At 43.1% G+C, this 21,431-nt stretch overlaps 6 protein-coding genes across 6 annotated transcripts; 3 read left to right on the top strand and 3 right to left on the bottom strand.

Moving 5' to 3' along the window:
- Positions 1–464: 464 nt before the first annotated feature.
- On the bottom strand, positions 465–1,121 carry GGS23DRAFT_605111 (uncharacterized protein; the record flags this gene model as incomplete). Its single annotated transcript, XM_051519707.1, has 1 exon — positions 465–1,121. The coding sequence occupies one exon, from the start codon at positions 1,119–1,121 to the stop codon at positions 465–467; it is 657 nt and encodes a 218-aa protein (XP_051371693.1).
- A 488-nt stretch (positions 1,122–1,609) lies between these two features.
- Positions 1,610–3,342, bottom strand: GGS23DRAFT_46972 (Clavaminate synthase-like protein). Its single transcript, XM_051514208.1, has 3 exons — positions 2,935–3,342; positions 2,729–2,881; positions 1,610–2,671 (listed from the first exon to the last, which is right to left on the bottom strand). Exons 1-3 carry the CDS (start codon positions 2,981–2,983, stop codon positions 1,791–1,793), a joined length of 1,083 nt encoding a protein of 360 aa, XP_051371692.1. The 5' UTR covers positions 2,984–3,342; the 3' UTR covers positions 1,610–1,790.
- Positions 3,343–3,691: 349 nt separating this feature from the next.
- GGS23DRAFT_46892 (actin-crosslinking protein) lies at positions 3,692–4,840 on the top strand. The gene is made up of 2 exons (XM_051514199.1): positions 3,692–4,185; positions 4,260–4,840. The coding sequence occupies exons 1-2, from the start codon at positions 3,812–3,814 to the stop codon at positions 4,690–4,692; spliced, it is 807 nt and encodes a 268-aa protein (XP_051371691.1). The 5' UTR covers positions 3,692–3,811; the 3' UTR covers positions 4,693–4,840.
- On the bottom strand, positions 4,738–6,003 carry GGS23DRAFT_605108 (WD40 repeat-like protein; the record flags this gene model as incomplete). Its single annotated transcript, XM_051519706.1, has 5 exons — positions 4,738–4,927; positions 4,993–5,333; positions 5,390–5,456; positions 5,516–5,615; positions 5,697–6,003. 5 exons carry the CDS (start codon positions 6,001–6,003, stop codon positions 4,738–4,740), a joined length of 1,005 nt encoding a protein of 334 aa, XP_051371690.1.
- Positions 6,004–6,350: 347 nt separating this feature from the next.
- GGS23DRAFT_567656 (HCP-like protein) lies at positions 6,351–9,495 on the top strand. Its single transcript, XM_051516353.1, has 4 exons — positions 6,351–6,605; positions 6,693–6,839; positions 6,898–8,841; positions 8,941–9,495. The coding sequence occupies exons 1-4, from the start codon at positions 6,578–6,580 to the stop codon at positions 9,375–9,377; spliced, it is 2,556 nt and encodes an 851-aa protein (XP_051371689.1). The 5' UTR covers positions 6,351–6,577; the 3' UTR covers positions 9,378–9,495.
- A 706-nt stretch (positions 9,496–10,201) lies between these two features.
- Positions 10,202–11,394, top strand: GGS23DRAFT_46822 (kinase-like domain-containing protein). Its single transcript, XM_051514191.1, has one exon. It carries the CDS (start codon positions 10,369–10,371, stop codon positions 11,065–11,067), a length of 699 nt encoding a protein of 232 aa, XP_051371688.1. The 5' UTR covers positions 10,202–10,368; the 3' UTR covers positions 11,068–11,394.
- Positions 11,395–21,431: the final 10,037 nt, after the last annotated feature.

Raw genomic sequence — 21,431 nt, 5'->3', positions numbered from 1 at the left:
GGGGCCAGCTGGCAATACTTCCACCAGAGTGGCCATGCTGCGGAAACCGTCCTTCTGCCTAGGTATCTCATAAAATCGAGATATTTACCTTTGGTGCTTTAGTGCCTACTCGATGGGATTGCAGTACCTACCCAGCAAAAGGCAGATCGTCAACTACCTATGTTATATGCTACCTACATATCTAGGTATCCATAGGGACGTTCGACGCCTGGGGAGAAGAAGTCCTTCAAACGAGGTACCTAGAATTAAGGAGGTACGCCTTCACAGAAAACCTCGACTTCCAGCAGTCCCTCCAAAAATAGCTATGCAGATTCGTTCATGAGCCGTAACCACTTGCTTATGAAGTTAAAAATATCTCGATGGAGTTTATTTTCTTTTCATTAACTTCTCAACTCATGGTCATGTGGACTGCACGCCCCCGACGTTTCCGATGGCGATGCTTTTCCTACCGCCGTCACATTCACCTACACGACGTTCTTCGTCAGGAACTCGCTCCACTGGTCCGTCGTCCAAGAGGAGCTGATGTCGTTGGCGACGACGCCGTCGAAGATGACGGTCGGACTGACGTGCACGCCGACGAGGCGGGCCGTCTTGATCTGGACCTTGAGGTCGTCGGTGACCTTGTTGCCGCCGTTGGCATGGCTGCCCTCGCGCACCTTGGGCGGGATCTCGAGAAGGCCGTAGATCTGGTCCTCGTCGACGCCGGTGACGGACGCGGCGAGCTTGGCGAGGCGGCGGTAGGTCTGGTTGCGGGACTCGTCAACGAGGAACTCATCAAAGTAATCGAGCTGGGCCTGGAACAGGGCGTCGCTAAAGGCCCAGTACCGGGCGGGCGCGAGGCGCAGGACGGCGAGGGCGGCCTCGTGTACGAGGGTCGACGCCGGATGCCACGGCTGGATCTGCTGGCGGAATAGGATCTGCAAGTTGCCGGCCCACTTGGGGTTCGCCTTGATGAGCGGGATGACGGAGTGGTAGAAGGTCTTGAACAGCTTCGCCGAGAAGGGGCACACGAAGTCGAGATACAGCTCTAGAGTGTGCACCGCTGGGGGTACGCCAGCTGCTGGTGAGCTGGGAACAGCGAAAAGCAGCTTCTGACCCGCGAATTTGGGAGGCACGGCCATGATAGCTGCAGATTTGGTGGTCGCCAGTCGACGAAGAGGTGCTGAGTAGAGGAACGAAGAGGGAATTTGAATGGGATATTGAACAGGAGATCGTCCTTGACTGACCGCTTGGCCTTGGTTATATAGCCAGGCTGAGAAACTCCGAGAAAGACGCATCGGACATCGATGGTGGGGGAGCCGTCCTGGTAGGTAGGGCCTACGTAGTCGAATTTCTTGGCAAGGTCACGATAGAAGAGGAGATGCACCAAGACGGCGGATGGCGAATCGGTAGAGCGAGTGACGCCATTTATTGCATAAAAGGGAGTCATCTGTCCCTTGCCTAAGGTACCTTAGGTACCTAGGCACATAAGGTGTAGATGCGTGCCTCTATAGGGTACCTGAATCCCCCAGCTATCTCTACTTCCCGTAAGTGCGTTAAGTGCGTTGACTGGCTGACTTCAGTCGTATATAGACGGGCATTTGGCCGTTGAGATGTCACTAATGAAACCAGTAGGTATGCATATACCTACCCGAGTATATCCGTCATATAAATGCATAAGTCTGCCGGCTTACGCGGGTATATATATGCAGGGACTTCGTAAAGGTTAGGCACCTATAGGCTATATAGGTTTGTATGAAGCGGCAAGCAAGGGTCGACGATCGATGAATCTAGGACTCCTCCCAAGGTCGCTAGACTGTATTCTTCGCTATGATGCCCCGAGCAAACTCGCCGAACGAAATATGCTGGTCTAGGTCCACCTCGTCCTCTAGGTTTGGCTGCGTAAAGACCGCTAGCGTATTGCGGGCTACACCTTTCGCGTACGCTCCCCTGACCGAGTGCTCCACCGCCTTGAATTTTCCTCCCGTGATCCTCTCCAGCGTCTCACCCGTCTGGAACGCGATACAGTCTCGGGGGATCTTCACCTGGACCGCCACTCCCTTCCTGTCGTTAATCCAGAGTCCGGCCTGAGCATCCGGAGATTTGGGGAGTTCCTCCAACGTCGGCAGGAACTGGGGAGTCTTCTCTCCAAAATTGGGTACCTTGACATCCGTTCCGAGCTCGTCGATGAACATGGCTGACGTTAAGCCGGTCAAGCACCCGTGGTCCTTGTGTACGGCGCACCAGTTGTCCTCTCCCTCTAGACTCTTTGCTATCACCTCCTCCGGCATCGGATAATAGTGGAGGAGCCTAGCTTTCGTTGTCGATGAGGACTTGACCACGCCTTCTAGGTAGCCCGGAGGGTAACCCGAGATTTCCTTCTCCGCGAACCTGTCGCACGCTCGCGCTACCAGTACCGCCGTGTCGATGATGAGCGTACACATGCGCTCCATAGTCGGCCGGAAGCCTGGCAACATCTCTCTCGGCGGCCACGAGTTCGGTGCCAAGTACTCTGGGAACTTCTCGAGGGGGAATTTTGCCGTCGGCTTCGCGGCCTCCAGGGATGGGTCTACGTAGAATGCGCAGTTGGCGTAGAAGGATCCTTTATATTCGTCGGCACCCCCGTCCTTGAGCTTCTCCCTGCCCTTTGACCATCCTACTAGGTACTTGGCCTCTTCATTGGTGAACTTATCTAGATCTCATATTAATATTGGCCAGCACGGCTCATACTAGGTTCGTCTCTACCTACCAAAGTCCGCCTCTGACAAGTTACCCATGTACGATGCATAGGATAGGAGCTGGTGTCTCAACTGCGGGAACTCGCCAGGCACATCTTTGACTACGAGAATACCTAAGGAATCTGGGCCGAAGGCATCCTGCAGTGTCTCGAAAGAGATGTTCCCTGAGCACAAGTATCAGCAAAATTCGGTCGAAAGTCGATGTGAAGGCCCGTACCACTTCTGAGATCCGCTAACGACACGACGATGGGCTGTGCTGTAGCCATCGTAAATCAGCGTGTATGATCAAAAGAAGCGATAGGACTTTGAGGATGTCGTCCAGAAACGAGCTGACACCTAGAAAGGGGCCTCTATATGAATGTATTTTACCAGCTTCTCTCGAGGGAAAGCATCGGCTTATAGGTAGGTACCTAAGACTGGAACGGCAATCCCCTCGATCGGAGAGCGCCGTACACCCTGTATTCAAATGCAGACTCAAGTACTTAGGTACCCAAGTAACGTGGAGTTACGAAATTAGTGTCCCCGATTGGTATAGATCTAGATGTATGTGGATTCTAAACATCCCATTGGTTAGCTCCTGTTGACTGATAACTGTTGCAACGCTTGCTTGTTAACCTATTATAAGCTTGGAAGATAAGCTCTTTATATATTTATAAAAGTAGCTATATAAGAGCTTTCTCTTTCGCAGTTATAAAACTTAGATTTTTAAATTAATTAATAGCTTATATTTAGTTTTTTATATTTCATTCTCTTAAATAACTAAGTAACTATAAAGTAGTAGAAAATATATTTATTAAAAATATATATATAGTTTATAGTAGAATATAAGTTTAGAGGAGTATAATATAAACTCTATGTATATATTCTTAATTTTATTAAAAATTTAGGTTTAATATATGCAGCTAATGAGATGATAGGTTGTAAGTAATGAATAGTCTTCCTTATCAGAGCTCTTGCCGTAATTTGTTTAGTGTGGAGACACGGGAGTAAGTTTGATAACGACAACCTCATTATGCGAGATTGTTGCTCGGTCTAGTAGTAGTCGACGTACACGTACGCAGGCGGGAGTCACTATTCAATCCCGCAACAGCAATATGGTGAAGCCTCTGTCATTCAAGGGCGATAAGAAACCCAAGAAGAGAAAGCGAACCGAAGCGGGGCCGTCGGCTGAGCATGCAGGTCCCAGTGATCTCGCGGTCGCAGCTACGGCAGAGGAGGCCGACAACGACGACAGTTGGGTGTCAGCCGAGGCGGCTGGGGATGTCTCTGGACCCGTCATTCTCGTCCTCCCTACCGATACCCCGACATGTCTAGCTTGCGACGCTAACGGAAAAGTCTTTACCGACCCGATCGTGAATATCGTTGACGCGAACCCAGCTAGCGCCGAGCCACACGACGTTCGCCAGGTCTGGGTTGCGAACAAGATATTCGGAACAGAGAACTTTCGGTTCAAAGGCCGCTACGGAAAGTACGTCTTTCTGCGTGCTAGCGCTTGTCCTTGGGCTTGTTAGTTTTGTTGTCGCTGACGTGCCGTCTATACAGGTACCTGAGCTGCGATAAGTACGGCATTCTCACCGCCACTTCCGAAGCTATCTCGGATCTCGAATCGTGGACGTTAATACCGACCGCCGACACCCCAGGAACCTTTCAGATACAATCTCAGCGGGAAACATTCCTGACCATCAAGGAGCGCACTGGGGCGAATGGAATTCCCGAAGTTCGCGGGGATGCCACCGAGATCAGTTTCAATACGACCTTGAGAATCCGCATGCAAGCACGCTTCAAACCTAAACTAAAAGCTTCGAAGGAAGAGAAGGCCAGGGAGAAAATCAGTCGCAGGGAGCTTGAGGAAGCCGTAGGCAGGCGACTAGACGAAGACGAGGTCAAGACTCTGAAGAAGGCAAGACGAGAAGGCGACTACCACGAGCACCTACTAGACCTGAAGACCAAGAACAAGCACGACAAGTACGGCTGAGGCATATGGGCGGGGGCGGCGTATGGAAGGGCGTGGGTGTATTCGCTATGAATTGGGTTTCCAGGCTTTGACATGTCCGTCTTCGCCTGCGCTAAATACCACCTGCGCCTCATCGTAGAAGCAGAAACTTCGAACGATCTCCGACGAGTGCGCCCCGGGCAGGCCTACGCTGTTATCCCGGTCAAGGTCCCAACCCTGACCCTTCGTCAGGTGGACCATCTCGAACGCTTGCTGACTGCGTTGCGGGCGGTCCTTATTAGCCAAGGTAACGGCAAAGTTTCAGTGCTGGTCTCGACTTACTCATGGGTCCCCGCGCCGATCACCGCGCCGGCACCGTTAGACTTGACGAAGATGTTGGCAATATACTGGCAGCCTAGGACCTTTCTCATGTCTCCAAAGTCGGTCGTCGCCGCTCCCTTCTCGGCACCTTCGGCCATGTCGTAGAGAGCCAGCTTTTCATCGTGGGACACGGCGAACACCTCAGTGTCGTTGAGAAATGCGGCGTGGTGGATCGAGGCATCGTGGTTAAAGGTTTGAATCACAACTTCATCCTCGTCGGCTATCCGCGTGTCGCAGATGTTGACGAGGCCATCTGTCGATCCGGATAGGAGGATGTCGTGGCTGGTAGGATGGAAATTCAGCTAATCAGGGGATATTAGTGACATGTCTCCCTGTTTATAACGATATCTGAGCCGACCTCTGTGATGTCGTCACTGTGGACGTCCTGGTAGCGAAGCTTCGGCGTCGGCATTGCGCGAACGTCCCTAAGCATCTCCGTATAAGCTAAGTGAGGAGGACGCGATATAGACTATCATCCGCTCACCATATCAAGATGGAGGCTTGGTGGCCCTGCAGCTCGGTGCCAGCTACGACGGAGAACCCGGCGCTGGAGCAGGCAAGAGATAACACGGGGACTTGATTACCTATGTAACTGGTTAGAACAAAATCCTGGCAATACAAAGCCGTCGTGCGAAGATGCCGTCAACGGTCTTGGGCAAGCGAACCTGACAATCTAGCGACCTCGGCATGGCGCGGATCCCGCCTCAAGTCCCACATCGACACGCCGCCGTCCTCTCCGGCCGTGCACACGGTAGCGCCTCCAACGTCGAAGGCCTTGGCACAGGTGATGTTGCCATGGCGAGTGGAGAGGTTGAGGAGCGGGCCCGACTTGAGCGTTGTAGGATTGAATAGCAAGAGCTTCTGGTCCGACGAGATCGTGGCCGGACCTGGTAGTAAGGGGATGATGTCGAGCACGTACACCTCCTCCCTCGCTGGGATCTTATACCCGTCTACGCAGGCGAGGGGATACATAGCTTTGCTCTCTTTTTTTTTTCCGTTGGGGTGCAACTGAGTAGCCAGGCACCTGGGTATGCAATTACCTGGGCACGTAATCAATCAATCTCTCTACCTTAACACGGTACGTCAATCAAATATATGCCTGTGCCAGTATTCGGGACCGATGTCGAATATGTAGCGGTTACTTGGGCTTGCCGAAGACTGGCTACCGGGCAGATTTCGGCGCACCGCCGTGACGATGTAAGGTACCTAAGGTACAACATGCCGTATTACCTAATACGCTCATTGAAGTACCAAACCCGCCAGTGGCCAATCAGGTGCCACACCGCCCTCCTTCAGGACCCTGACGTCGATCTGGACACCTTGGCCGTCTCTTCCTGCCCTCGACATCACCCGGATTGCGGCAAGCCACGACAAGCCGCCGTCTATCCAGAGACCACCATTCTTCCCGTCTGCCGCCTTATGTTGCCTTTCTCTCTATTTTCCCCGTGCTGTCGCCTTCGTGCCTTATACTCGCGCCTCTGCTGGGGATCATGACAGCACAACGGCATCCGGCATCTTGCCCTTAGCACATCATCCCATCCCTATCATGAGGCCTTCTTTCGTCTCTGTCCTCCGTATGTTTTACTTCTGTGTCGCATTGCAGATCTGGCTCGAGATCCGAATCCTAACCTCCGTGCACGCTAACTCTGGATGTGAATCAGTGCTTCTGCGGGTTGCCGCCGTCGCATCCGGCGCGGCGCAACCGGTCGGCGCCGAGATCGATAGCGAGAGAACCACAAGTACGAACTCGGCCGTCGAAACCGGTATTGTCCAAGGCGCACATCACCAATGGGCGCCCTACCAAAGCGGTAAGCAGCGGTAGTTGTGCGGCCCTTTCCGGCTTATCTCCTTCTAACCTCTAAGTAGGCTGGGAGCTCGTCAATGAGGCCATGGCGAACTTCCAGAAGATCAGGATACCGCTTCATAAGAAGGCGAAGAAGCAAGGAGGCATCTTGGGCGTGATAGTACAGTATGCCATGAAGGCGTTGCCGAGCCTGCGAGCCAGCGCCCCTCCTCAGGAACATGTCCTCCCCGCCATCAGCGGTTTTCTTCTCGAAGGCGTCAAGCTGCTCCAGCAGTCGGCCAACCAGAACAACACCGACGCCATTTACCTCCTCGCCCAGCTGAACTTCTTTGGCAACTTTTCGCATCCGAGAAACTTCAAGGTCGCATTCGATCACTATTACCGACTCGCTTCGTACGGTAATAGTTCTGCGCAGTATATGGTGGGGTTGATGTATGCGACCGGGCTTGGCGATGCGGTAGAGCGCGATCAGGCAAAGGCGCTCTTATACCATACCTTTGCCGCCGACGCGGGACATACAAGGTCCGAAATGACCGTTGCCGCCCGCCATCTGAGCGGTGTGGGAGTGCCTAAGAACTGCGAGACCGCGAACAAATATTATAAGAGGGTAGCTGATAAAGCTATGGCCTGGTTCCGATCGGGACCTCCGGGTGGCATGTCCATAGTGCCAGAAGCACGTCGGCTTTCCGACGACGTGGGCGGTGTCTACGGAGAGGGAGCGAGTGTCGTTAGTTCCGGCATCAATGCCCTGAAAGCAAGCCCGAATTCGGATGCCTATGCCGCCATCGATGATGTCATCGAATATCTCGACTTGATGTCCCAGAAAGGTGACTTTAAGGCTTCTTTTAACCTCGGCAGGCTCTATTACGAAGGACAGAGGGGCCTGGATCGAAACGTTGACCTGGCACGACGATATTTTGCCACGGTCGCGACTATGTATTGGCGCACCAAAGATGGCCGCACCGTGGACCAGCCCAAACCTGGGTTGGATAAGTATGCCAGCAAGGCTGCTGGCTATATTGGCCGCATGTGGTTGCGCGGTGAAGGCGTTAAGCAGGACTTCAAAAATGCGCAGAAATGGTTTGAGCGAGGTATCATGCTCGGCGATGCCCAATCCCAGTGGGGCCTGGGCATCATGAACCTACACGGCCTCGGCATGCCAAAAAATGTCTCCATGGCTACAGAGTTGTTCAAGAAGTCGGCAGATCAGGATTTCAGCCTATCCCACGTCGCCCTTGGCGCTCTTCACCTCGACCAAGGGACGCCGGACGATCTGAAGATCGCAAACTCTTACTTCGAAGCGGCCGCTCGGTGGGCGAACATCGAAGCGCAATACTACCTAGCGGAAATGATGCACCACGGAGTCGGGAGGGATAAGACTTGCGGTATGGCCATGGCATACTACAAGAATGTCGCCGAACGAGCCGAACCTCTGGTGTCATCTTGGGCAGAAGCTAATCAAGCCTATGAAGACGGAGACTATGAGTTAGCTTTGCTCGACTATCTCACAGCTGCAGAGCAAGGGTACGAGAAAGCACAGAACAATGTCGCTTTCATGCTGGATCCGACGCACTCACGTCTCCCTGTTCCGTCGTGGATCAGGCGTCAACCACCAAGGCCCAGTCTCCTTCAAAATTCTGCTCTGGCCTTAATATATTGGACCAGATCCGCTATACAGTCCAACATCGACTCACTCGTGAAAATGGGAGACTATTATCTAGCTGGCATCGGCACTGACTCGGCGCTCGACAAGGCGTCCCAATGCTACCAGGGGGCCTCGGAATACTTCCAGAGCGCCCAAGCTCTGTACAACTTAGGCTGGATGCACGAGAACGGCGTTGGTCTGACTCAAGACTTCCACCTCGCCAAGAGATACTACGACCAAGCACTGGAGACTAACGAGGAGGCGTACCTCCCGGTTACCCTGAGCCTGCTGAAGCTGCGTGTCCGAAGCGCCTGGAATACCTTTACCCATGGCCGGATAAATTCCATCCAGGACGAACCGTGTAAGTAGCCATTGCCTTTCTCTGCTTTCTTTGTATCACACACATCCATCCCGCGAAAATAAACCTGTGTGCTGACGTGCGCGCTGTTGGTATTAATAGCACCCAGAAAGGATTGGTCGCTGGGCGAGTGGATCGCGAACTTTTTACAGGAGGATAACCTTTTCTACGAGGACGAGTACGGTAGTGGGTATTACGAGGATACGATCGCCGGTGGCGCGGGCGGGGAAGACGCGCTGGGCGACGACCCGCTGGACGACCTTGACGGTGTGATTGAGAGCCTGATCATCCTTGGGCTGGTTAGCGCCATCCTCTTCCTGATGTATTACCGTGCACGCCGGCAGCAGGCCCACCGCCAGGCTGAGGAGGATGCGAATGCTCGAAGACAGCAGCAGCCGCCACCCCAGCAGCAGGCTTGGTTGGGCGCCCCGTGGCGACCACAACAGCCTCTTCGAGAGCAGGGACATGGACAGGGCGGCTTGCCCCCACAGCCCGGGAACCCGGGGTTCGAGCAGTGGGCGGGGCCGGCGGGCCGCTAAGTAAGGCCATAGAATTAGTAGGCGAATAATTAGGTAGTCTAGACTGCTCGACTGCTACCTATAGATACGCAACGGTTAAGCGTCATTAGTTTATAATTTGATATAATTAAAAATGGTATTTTAAGCTTAAAGATAAGAATACTTACTTTATGTATTTCTTGTTATACTTGAGCTTTGAGGGGTAAGAAAATAAGAAAATATAGTAGTATAGTTACCATTTTCTTATTTTTCCATTTTATACTATTATAGTATAATAAGATTAGGCTATATAGCTTTCCAATAAGTACTTATATATATTTTATATTTAGATTTCTATTATTTAATTTTTATTTTAGAAGACTTATATAGTTAAGAATTCTATCTTTTTATATATGTACTTTTATTATCTTTTAAATTGAAAGTTTTTATTTTCTTAGTTGTTTTTTTAAGTAATTAATTAGTTAATTAACTCATTATAGTAAAAGAAAACAGCTTAAGTATACTATATAAGCTCCGTATAAGTAATAATCTATTTTACTATATAAATTATAAAAGAGAATTTAAAAACTTTTAATATAAAAGTATGTTTAAAGAAAAAAATAAATAAGGTAAACGTTTATTATAAACTTGAGATAATGTCTCTCTTCTATTACCTTATTTCAAGATTATATTATTAGTTAATTAATTACTAGACGTAAAAATTCTAATGGTTTTGAGAAGTGTTTTCTTTTTGTTCTTTTTATAATTTTATAGTAACTAACTACTTATTCTTTGAAAAAAAAATTTTTTTCCACTAAGCTGAATTAAGGCTCTGGTACATACGCCAACTCTACTGTGAGGGCTTTGTAAAGATAAAACTAGCGGTTGTTGCACACAGCATTGAGCTGTCTGCACTGAACTTGCCGAGGGCATGAGGCGGGATTGGTAGGGCTCTCTCCTCTTTCTGCCCTCCTCCTCTGCCACCCCAAAATTTATTTATTCGCACACGTCTTTCGGTGTCTAATTTCCCGCAATGTCACATCCAGAAATCGAAGTCTGGAGGAACCATGAGCGGGAGTTTCGAATCTACCCAGACAGATTCTATAAACGAAGCTTTCGGCCCGATGAATATCAGCTCGATATTCAGAACAAACCATACGTCCCGCCTTTGGGACCCGAACGGATTCGAAACGAAGCTGCCTGCCTACAGTTTATTCGGCAAACAACGAACATCCCCGTACCGGACGTCCTTGAAGCATACGAAGAAGACGGGTCCTTTGTACTTGTTACAAGACTCCTGTCGGGTGTCCAAATGAGCAAACTGCCATCTGAAGATCAAGCTGTAGTGATGAAAGAGGTGGACTCCTATCTTCAAATATTGCGAAAGCTTCAATCGAATCATATAGGCGGCCCTTCTGGAATTGTCTGCCCTCCACAAAGAGCAACTCAATATTTTCCAAAGGACACGGTTTGGTCGATTAGCACTACGCCAGAGACTGATCTGGTGTTCTGTCATTGCGATTTATCACAATCAAATATTATTGTCGATCCTATAACATTGAAGATCGAGGGTATTATTGATTGGGAGTACGGAGGCTACTGGCCTGCCTTCTTCGAGACTCCATATTTCCGCGATCCAAGGCCTTCGGGGGCGCAGTTCAGGACTCGTTCTGAGAATAACCAGCTTGTGGACTTTCTCAGAAATGGAATGTCAAAGAGCAAGGTAACATGAGATGTATTGAACAGGAGCAGCGTGGGCACGCTGTAATGGAGGCACGAAAAGGGTAATCCAACTGCCAACAACTGGCCCAGTGCCGATCGAACTAGATCGCAGCTGTAAACAGCTGATCAGTTAATAGGTCAGCTGAAAACGGCAGCTGGGAAAGGACTAGAAAGAGAAGGGCAACGAAGATAGCGAGAAAAGGCATGGCAAGAAACAAGTGAATAGAGCTGTAACTAGTAATAACTATAGGTTTAAGTCTAACTGTGGCCATCTAAGGAAAGGGTGAACAGTTAATGGAATTACAGCTATCTACGTGGCCTTTTGGAGCCGTTTTTACGTGCCTTTTATCTCCCGATTAGCCCTCGCTAGGGCAGGGCTTACCCTATGGCTATACGTAACCGATTGCGTACTTACGCGCCTATACGCCTTCTTAGCTTAGGTAAGGACATCGTTAGGCTCTTAAATAACGTAAGGCCTTAATTCCGTAGTATTTTCCTCCCTTATCGCTCTATTTACCTACCTATTTCGTTTAAGGCTATTACGGGTCCTTTAGATATAGTAACTTAATAAACCTCTAGTATTCCTTCGCCTTTAAAGGCTTCGTAAGCCTATTAGCCGCGTTTTTAGCTAATGGTACGTATCTTAGCTTAATATGCCCCTCTTTTATCTCTTGCCTTACGTAGTAGTAGTCCTTTCGGATATACCGCTTTTATTTATTTATCGCGGTTTCCTTTACTAACGTATTCGCCGTCGTATTATCGTATCGTAAGGTAATAAGGCCTACGGGTATTACGCCTAATTCCGTAAGGAAATTACGTATTTACGCGGCATTTACTACCGCCGTCGATAAGGCTATATATTCGGCCTTTCCCGAGCTTCGCGCGACTACCGACTAAAGCTTTGATATTTATACGATCGGAACTCCTACTATAAAGAATACGTAACTATTTATTAACTTAGCTATAGAGATATCTCCCGCGTAATTCGAGTTTACGTAACCGTAAAGACCTATTTCGTTATATTTTCTATAAGGGTAATTTTCGTTTAATTACCGATACCGGATCCCTCGGCTTACCGTTCCCTTAAAATATCGTATTACGCGTTTAATCCTTATTAGATACTCTTATAAGAGGTTATTTATAAAGCGCGCTTAGGTCGAGGCTACGTAACTAATATTAGGCCTCGTAATATATACCGGAAAGTTCGCTTTTCTTATTAGCGAGGTATACTTTTAAACCTCTCGTAGGTCGGCTTTATCGTTAGCCTTTTTCGGTACGACCGCGTCCCGATTCTTCGGGTTATACGGTAACGGGTATAGCTTCGTATCGCCGTAATTAAGCTCCTTTAGAGCCTTTTCCGTATATTATTATTAATCGAGCCGGACGTCTCCCGTAGGAGACGATCGTTTTATCCGGACCCCGAGAAACTAATTAACGTTTCTTAAATTAGTTACCTTAACCTTCTCTTTAATTATATTCGCGAGCTTATAGAGTCGTTCCTCTTTAGGTTCGAATAATAGGAAATCGTTTACATACTGTAGTGGTGCGGTAAGACATGCCCTCTTGATATATTACGTAACACGCTACGATAGGCCTTATGCCTATATAGAGTAACCATAGCTCCCGTAAGTACGTAATATGCTATACTTATTATTTAGTTTATTACTTAGCTAGATTGCTATCTTTCTTATTTTTGCCTTAATTAAAGATTCGTTTTTATTATTAGATTCGTCGTTCTCCGATTAGTATATTTATCTTAGTTATAGGCGCTTAAGTTACTTCGTCGTACCGCTATAGCCGAATAAGTAACTTTTACGTTTTGCTCCTTTTCTTTCCTTACTTCTTATGCCTTCGGGCTAGCGATTATTATATTTCTACGACTAAGAGGTATAGCTAAGATACGATAACTACATTAGATTCCTTACCTTTCGATTAATATAGCGATATTAGTTTTATTTATCTTAGACTATCGTACGTACTATAGTCTCCGATAAAGTATACTTTCGAGTAAACCTATCCGGGTCTCTAGTATCGCGTACGCTTTATTCCTCCTTAGTAGCGATTATTACGGGACTCGATTCCTTAACCTTGAGTTTACGGAGTTTCTATTACGTTACTAGGATTTAAAGGATACCGATCGCCGTCGGCGCCGCCATTTAACCCGCGAAGTAGTCCGCGTTTTACGTTAAATAAAGTATCCCGCCTTATGGTTATTTATCTATTATAGGGAGGTACGTATAAGCCCGGGAACTTTTACTACGATACCATAGCCGCTAGGATATTACCTAGCCCTTAATACCTATAACGTTATTAAGCTATCGATATTACGATATAATACGACGATTAAACCGCGTTTATATCGATTAGGATATCCTTCGTATGGTTATTTATCTATTATACGGAGGAACCCGTAAAACCCGGAGAACTTTCGTCGTAATACTACCGCTATTAGAGATAGTGCTTAGCCTTCGATACTAACCGCTTTCCCGAACCGCTAATAATATAATATATCTCGTACGAGTAAATAAAGCTTATAGCGATTAAGGTAACCCCCTTATAATTATCTATCTATTATATAAACGAAACGTACGAACGCCTTAGTATAAATTACGATAACCTATACGACCCGCTACTTCCTTATTAATACTAAGGACGGATAAAGGCTAATAGTAATTATACTTTAACCGATCTTACGATAGCTTCTTTTTCCCTTTAAACCTATTAATCGATATAAATTAAATATATAGATACTAATAACTTATTATACTAGAGGTATTTTAGGATACCTAGGCGTAGCGACTCGACGATATAGTATACGATATGATATAGATATTTATATTAATAATATAAATAAGATTAATAAACTAATAGTTACTAGTAACCGATAGTTTTAAAGAGAACTAGGAATTAATATTAATAGGACTACGTAGATATAAATGATTAGGGAAACGAAATTAAAGTCGAGTTAATAGGTATACCTATATATAGGCTGGCCTTATATTACTAATTAATAATTAATATAGCGAGAAGTGCTAACATAGGCGTAAAACGACGCCTAGCGGTAATACCGTTAATATTATTAAATAGCCTTCGTTAGGTCGAGACCGGCTTATAGCTATAACCAGTATTGTATTTAGCGCGATCCTTTACTCGGGATTTATCCTTTATACGTATTACCTTAACGAAGGTTATACGTTAGGAGTTCTAGACCTTAATAAGAGGGATTATCGTCGATTTATTTATAATAATTAAACTATTAGTCTAGGGAATACGTATCGTACTTTAATTAGGCGTTAGCCGATTAGAAAAGCTCGTATAATACCCGGACCCTATCGATCGGGATAATATAATAAATAATAATATACCTATACTAAAGGAAAAGTATTAAAATATAGATAATAGCTATCTTACCTTTACCTTTATATTAGATAATAAGACCTTTATTATCCTCCTTTCTATTTTATACCTCGTACCGTTAGACTAGACGGAATCCGTAGCTAGGAAACGGAGTAAATCGCCGTTAGGACCCGAAGTAATAAAGATTAAATTACTAGTAAAGACCTTAAGAGTCGATACTAGTTTTCCGCCCTTATATCCGTCCGAGGAGGAGGACGACGGTAAAACTCCTACTTAGCTACCCCTTACCCGCGGCTCTATACTTATCCCGCTAATCCTTATGGTATTATCTTAGAATAGTAATAACGGAGTCTTTAGTAGCTAAAATATACCGGTAGTTACCCCGATTATCGTAATACTAGCCATTAGATTTCCTAACCCTACCGATTACTTTAGGCTTAAGTTTAATAAATATAACGTAACCTAGTAACTAGAAAGGGTAGATCGATTATTTAACCGCTACCGTATAAGCGACGACGATAAGATTAAGAAGATCGGCGAATAGATTACGACTAAGACCATTAGGGAGCGCGTTAACGACGTTACGAAGGATTAAACGATCTAAAGAGTTATCGTTATAGCCCTAAAGTACCGTTTTAGGATTACCGATAGACTAGGCTAAGCTAACGTTAAACGTAAATTCGTATAGCTAGAACGAAGTAACGTAATTAACGATTTTAAGGCGATCTTTACGTATCTTATGAACTATAAACGTCTTTCTAAGCTCGTAAACGATAACGAAAAGCTTCCCTAGAAAGTAGGATACCTAACCGATAAACTCCGGATATTTCTAATTATAAAGTTCTATAAGACGGGAGATTATAATTATAATAAGATCGGAAATATCGATTACCGGACTCTTTATACCTAGCTTTATAAGTAAGCGGAACGTCGTATAATAATATAAATTACCGATAAAGCCTAAGCCGAAGAACGACGATAGTAAAAAACGGTAACTTTCGAAGAACCCGAGAAGCCTATAATGTAAATAATTTAACGATTAACGACTCCTAACCTCTAAATACCTCTACTACCGCCTCCCTCGTAGCCTAAACCCTCTTACGGCTACCTAAGTACTAGCTAGAAAGCTAGTATATAAGCCTTTTACGACCGACTTAACGCTTTAAAAATAAAGATAACTTCGTAGAACTACCGTTAAAAGAATAGCTCTTATAGCCTTAGGGATACGTACGGCGCCGATTAATAATATTAATAAGAAAACCCGTTCCTAATAAACGCGGTTCGGAACTTAAGTCTTTATAACCTATAAACTAACGGAAAGACCTTAGTAAGCTTTAGACGTAATACTATACTAAACTACCGAAACATACGTAGTAAGATTTTATTAACCTAAACGAATAACTATAGGAAATTCGAATATTAATTTTATAGTACTTTCGATCGGCTTTACGACTATAGCCGCTACCCGCTATTAATAGATATAACCTAGAATCGGTTCTACTATAGGAATAATAAGCGATTATATTACCTCGAGAACGGAAACCCGGATAAGCTAGAGTTAACGCTAATTCTAGGATCGATTATTACCTAAGCTAAGCGTAAAGGAAAACCGATCGCTTATTATATCCTATTTTACGTATACTAAAGTAAGGAATCTTTAGAGTAAGTACGTGAGATAATATATTACTACCTAGCCGGAAAGCTAAAGCTTATACCTCTTAACTTACGATACTTTAAGAACGCGGAAGTAGTATTAAAATAAGAAGAAATACTAAGAGCTATATCGGAAATTAACGTTATTTAAATAATCGAACGCGAATATAGCTACGAATTATACGAAACGAGGATCTTAGGTTATAATTAAACTAAGGGTTTTATCGATAACGAAGGTATCTATTATTATAAGGGTATCATTAAAACGGACCTAGTCGAAGTTAACGTAATTAAGCGAGCTAAAGGTTCTAACGGCGAATATATCGAAAGAGAAGTACCCGATTAAGAGGATATAAAAGTCCTATCGTTATAGCTTAAGCGTAAACCGATTAAAGCCGGTAAGAACGCTACTTCGAATACGAACGACCTAGCTAAAAAGGCGAAGATTATTAACGAATTATTAAAAGAGTTTTAATTAAATAAAATTAATAAGAATAATAGGAAACGCTTCGAGGTTTCGTAGAACGACCTAATTAAGTTTATACCCGGGTTTTCGGAATAGGTAGTTAAGTATCTTACGATATACGCTATAGAGATTAACGAAGGTTAGCTTAAGGTTATTAAAATTATAAAGGAATAGGTATAAAAGAATTAGAAAGAAAGCGTTAAAATATTTAGCGTACCGTAAATTACCGTCCCGTTTATTAATCCTTCGAGTAAAATAACGGTAAATTCCGTTATTACGAAGGATATTAAAAACTATATCCGGCCTTTTCCTAAGTTAATAATTAACGTAAGATTTAACGGAAACGAAGCTCTCGTATCTACGGTAATCGATATAAGGACGTAGTTTAATATAATTATAAAAAGCTACGTAAAGAAGTAGCGTCTTTTAATAACCGGTACTAAGGCGATATAGCGAGGTTTTAAATCCTTTATAAAGACCTTATATATAGGAATAATTAACGGTCTTATTTAGCTTACCGATTATTACCTTCGCTTATCGATTTACGTCGTTAAAAATAGGTTCGTTAGTTATTCCTTATTACTTAGTATAAACTTTATCTTCTAGTCCCGTATAAAACTCGAATTCGACGGAAGTACCTTTATAGGAACCGTTAACTTTAACTCGGCCCGAATAATAATCCCTCTCGCTATTAATTTAAGAAGCGATACGCTACTAAGCCTTATATTCGGCGATTAAGAAAACTAGATGCTATTAATACCCTAGGCCGCTTTAATAACGCATATAGGCCTAAAAACGCGTTCCTAGCCGAATACCTAGAGATAAACGCTAGCCTTTAAGCTAAAATTAATTATACCCGCCTTTATAACGACGATATAAAGGCAATACCTATCTCCGAAGCTAAGGATTCGTCGGCCTTCGAACTTAATTTAGATAAAGGAAATAAAGCGATCGCTAAATTAAGCGACGAAGAATTCCTCTACGTCTTTAATAAAGCCGTTACGAAGGTAATTCGATATACGACGTAAGAATCGAAATAATATAGGCGAAACCTAGCTCCTATTTCGGAATTAACTTACTAAGCTAAACGTACGTTTTCAGTTAATACTATATATAAGCCTAAGTCGCGTAAAGTTTAGTCCGTAAATAACGTACCGTTAAACGGTTAAATACCGCTAGGAATACTCGATTAAAAGGATTAAGTAATAAGGGAGGTTAAGTCGAAGTACGAACCGCTAGAGGTATTATAACGCGATAAACCTTATAAGAATATTATACTAAGATTCGCTAGTAACCCCCGAGGTATTAGATTAATAACGGAAAGACTTAACGCTATTAAAGTAAGTTTATTAGATACGGAATTAACCGATTAAGAGAAAGACGTACTTATTAAGATCTTATACCGAAAAGAGATAGCCCTAGCTTAAGATTTCTTTAAAATCGGGAAAATCCGACCTAAGGTTTACCCCGACTATGAGATTAGGACGGTACTATATAACGCCTAATAGGCTAAGAATATCCCTATCTTAATACCCCTTAAGAAACGAATAATCGAAGTCTTACGTATACGACTAAAGAACGAAATCCTAAAAGAAAGTTACGGTTCTTATCGAAATACGTAATTCGTAATCGAGAAGAAAAATAATAATTTACGACTTATTAATTCTACGATAAAACTTAACGCCTAAATTATTTACGACGCCTTCCTACCTTAAAATAAAGACTCCTTTGCCTAAGAATTCGCTATATATTTAATCCTTATAATCGTCGACTTTTTCTTAAGGTACGATTAAGTAACGTTAAAGAAAACGAGCCGTAACCTAACTACGTTTACTACTTTTATTAGCCTTTTACGTATAACGACTTTATTATAAGACGCGACGAACTTAATTACCGCTTTTTTCCGAGCCGTTATACGAATTCTTTACGATTTAGTCCTTATTAAGTATAAGTCCTTCTTCGACGACGTTAGTATTAAAGGGCTAATATCGAGATACGATAACTAAAAGGCTTTTCCGGAAATACGACGCTTTATCCTAAAGCATTTAAAGAATATCGACGCCGTTCTTTTAAACTTCGAATTAGCCGGTATTACTACTAGCGCCGTTAAATCTACTTAATATAAAAGTAATACGGTAATCGTCGGATATTTATACGATATAAACGGTAAAAAGCCCTCGAAAGCGAAGATAGTTAAGATCTTAAAGTAGAAGTTATATAAAAATATAAACGAAGTAAGGTTTTTTATCGGTATTACGGTTTTCTTTAGTATATAGATCGATTATTACGCTATAATCGCTAAACCCCTCCTAGTATTAATACGTAAGGAAGTATACTTTATTTAAGGTATCGATTAATAATATACTATAAATTCGCTTAAGATTACTTTTATTAACGTACCGGTATTAATTATTTTAAACTATACTATCGAATAATTAATCCGAGTAAAAATCGACGCATTAAGAGACGGTTACGGCTACGTATTAGGTTAAAATAACGATAAAAATAACTTTAAACCCTCGAAATACGAATTAAGGATCTAAAAAGAGGCGGAGTTAAATTACGACGCTACGAAACGAGAGTATCTAAGAGTCGTTAAGTCCTTACGACGGCTTCGAAATTACCTTTACGGCATCTACTTCGTACTTAAAACCGACGTTAAAGTACTAATCGTCTAGCTTAACGACGGATTTTCTAATCTCCCGGGCGCTATCCTTACTAAGTAAATAACTTATATTAAGATATTTAGCTTCGATGTTTAATATATATCCGGTAAAAGATATTCCGCTACGGACGGTTTCTTACGTAAATCTAACGGCCTAAGCGACGACGACGATAATTAATAAAAAGGCGATATAAAGGACTTTATTAATATATAGCTTAATATAATATACGTAAATATAGTTATATTACTTAACGTCGTCGAATAATCTAACAATAAAGCCCTATCGTTATAACCGCCGGAAGAATAATCGATAAAGTTATAAGAAATAGTAACGTTTCTTACGCGATTTTAACTACTTAACCGATTAAAAAATAACCGATTAATAGGTTATTAAAAGCGATAGACCCGGTTTAAGAAGGAAGCGCTTAAATACGTCGTTTCGGAAGGTATCCTATAGAGGAAGCCCGAGAAGTATAAGGATATACGACGAGTTATCGACTAAGAGAAACTACGTAAAGTTATAATTAAGGATTATTACGAGGATTTCGGCTATAAGGAACGTACTTCGACCTACGATCGAATAATTAAACTATACTACTAGCGTAATATATTCGAATACGTCGCCCGAAAGATTAAATCGTATCCTAGATACTAAAAAGGAAATAATACCCGGAAAGTCGACCCCGCCTTATATAACGAACTAATTAACGTTTTTACTTATTAAATAATAAACGTATAATATATATTAATAAATAACGGATTTATCGTAATAATCGAAGTACGAAACGAATTATCCGGTTTTCTCGAAGCCCGAGCTATTAAAAAAATAGATTCTAAGACGATCGCTAAGTTCCTTTAGGAGTAGATATTCCTATAGTACGGCGTACCCTTAGTAATTAAATATAATAATAATTCCGAGAATAAAAAGGAGGTCCGTAAAGTAATAAAGCTAATCGGTACTAAAGTTAAAGTCGGTATTATTTATTTCCCGTAATCTTAAGGTATAATTAAAGTTAGGTATAAAGTAATTCGCGGAGGCCTTATAAAAGGTATAAACGGTAGCGATCGGGAATAAACGAACCTATTAAAGGTAATTATATAAATAAATAAAACCTCGACGCGCTTATACGAAATGTCGCTATACGAACTAATATATAGGCGTAAGGCTATTATCCCGATAGAAATTATTATCCTAACCTAACGTATTATAAACTAAAAGAATATCTCGAACCGAGAATCGCTTTTAATTATACGCGTACGATTAATCGAGAGACGCTTAAAAGATATATTAGCCGTAGCTAAGGTTCTAGCGATTAAATATAAGGAAGCTATCCGGTATTAGAACGAAAAGAACGCTTACCGGATACGAAAAGAGCCCCTAAAAACCGACGACCTCGTACTATTATACGATACGCTACGATATATAAATAAGTCGATAGCCGTAAAACTAAAGTACTACTAGAAGGAATCGTACTTAATCGCCGAAGATCTAGGTTATAATCGTTATAAGCTTAAAGAACCGGATAAAGTTACGTTATTATATTTAGTTTTAGGCTATAAACTACGGAAATTTATCTAAGATATTAACGGGTTTTAAAAGTTAAAAAACCTAGAGGAAGACGAATAGATTATACGCCTATTACCGATTAAATATAAGGACTAGGAATCGACGACTACTAACGACCCTTAAATTAAAAAAGGCCTAAAGCCTATACCTTTAGTAATTAACGACGAAAAAGAAGAATAGTTAATCCCGAATAATAAGGTACGAATTATAATAAAAATATTAAATAGGAAGCTTAAAGGATACGAAGTTATACCTAACGATAAACCCGGACCGAAAAAATCGACCCGACTTAATAAATAACCCTTTTTTTATAATACGATAAGATTATAGTATCCTAAAATGACCTACCTATACCGATCGAAGAATAATAAAGCCTAGGAATTTTATATATAATCGCTTTCCTAAGTAAGGGAGGAGAGAAGTTATTCTTATATGGTTATTAAACCGGTAGCCTATATACGAAATTAATATCCTAAATCATAATACTAATAGATACGCCTTCCTCCTATCTTTTACCTTAAAAGAAAGTATATTTCTATAGATTATTAACGCCGATTAACGCGTTTCTATACTTAGATAAGTTATTCTTTACGTTCGTAGTTAGGAATCCGGGATATTAATATCCTAATATTACGTAATTATTATATTTTAATATAGGTATATTTT

This window comes from Durotheca rogersii (genome assembly GCF_024521655.1).
Source record: "Durotheca rogersii strain YMJ 92031201 chromosome Unknown GGS23scaffold_10, whole genome shotgun sequence".
NCBI lineage: Eukaryota > Fungi > Ascomycota > Sordariomycetes > Xylariales > Xylariaceae > Durotheca > Durotheca rogersii.
This window is presented reverse-complemented; position numbering and strand designations above follow the sequence as displayed.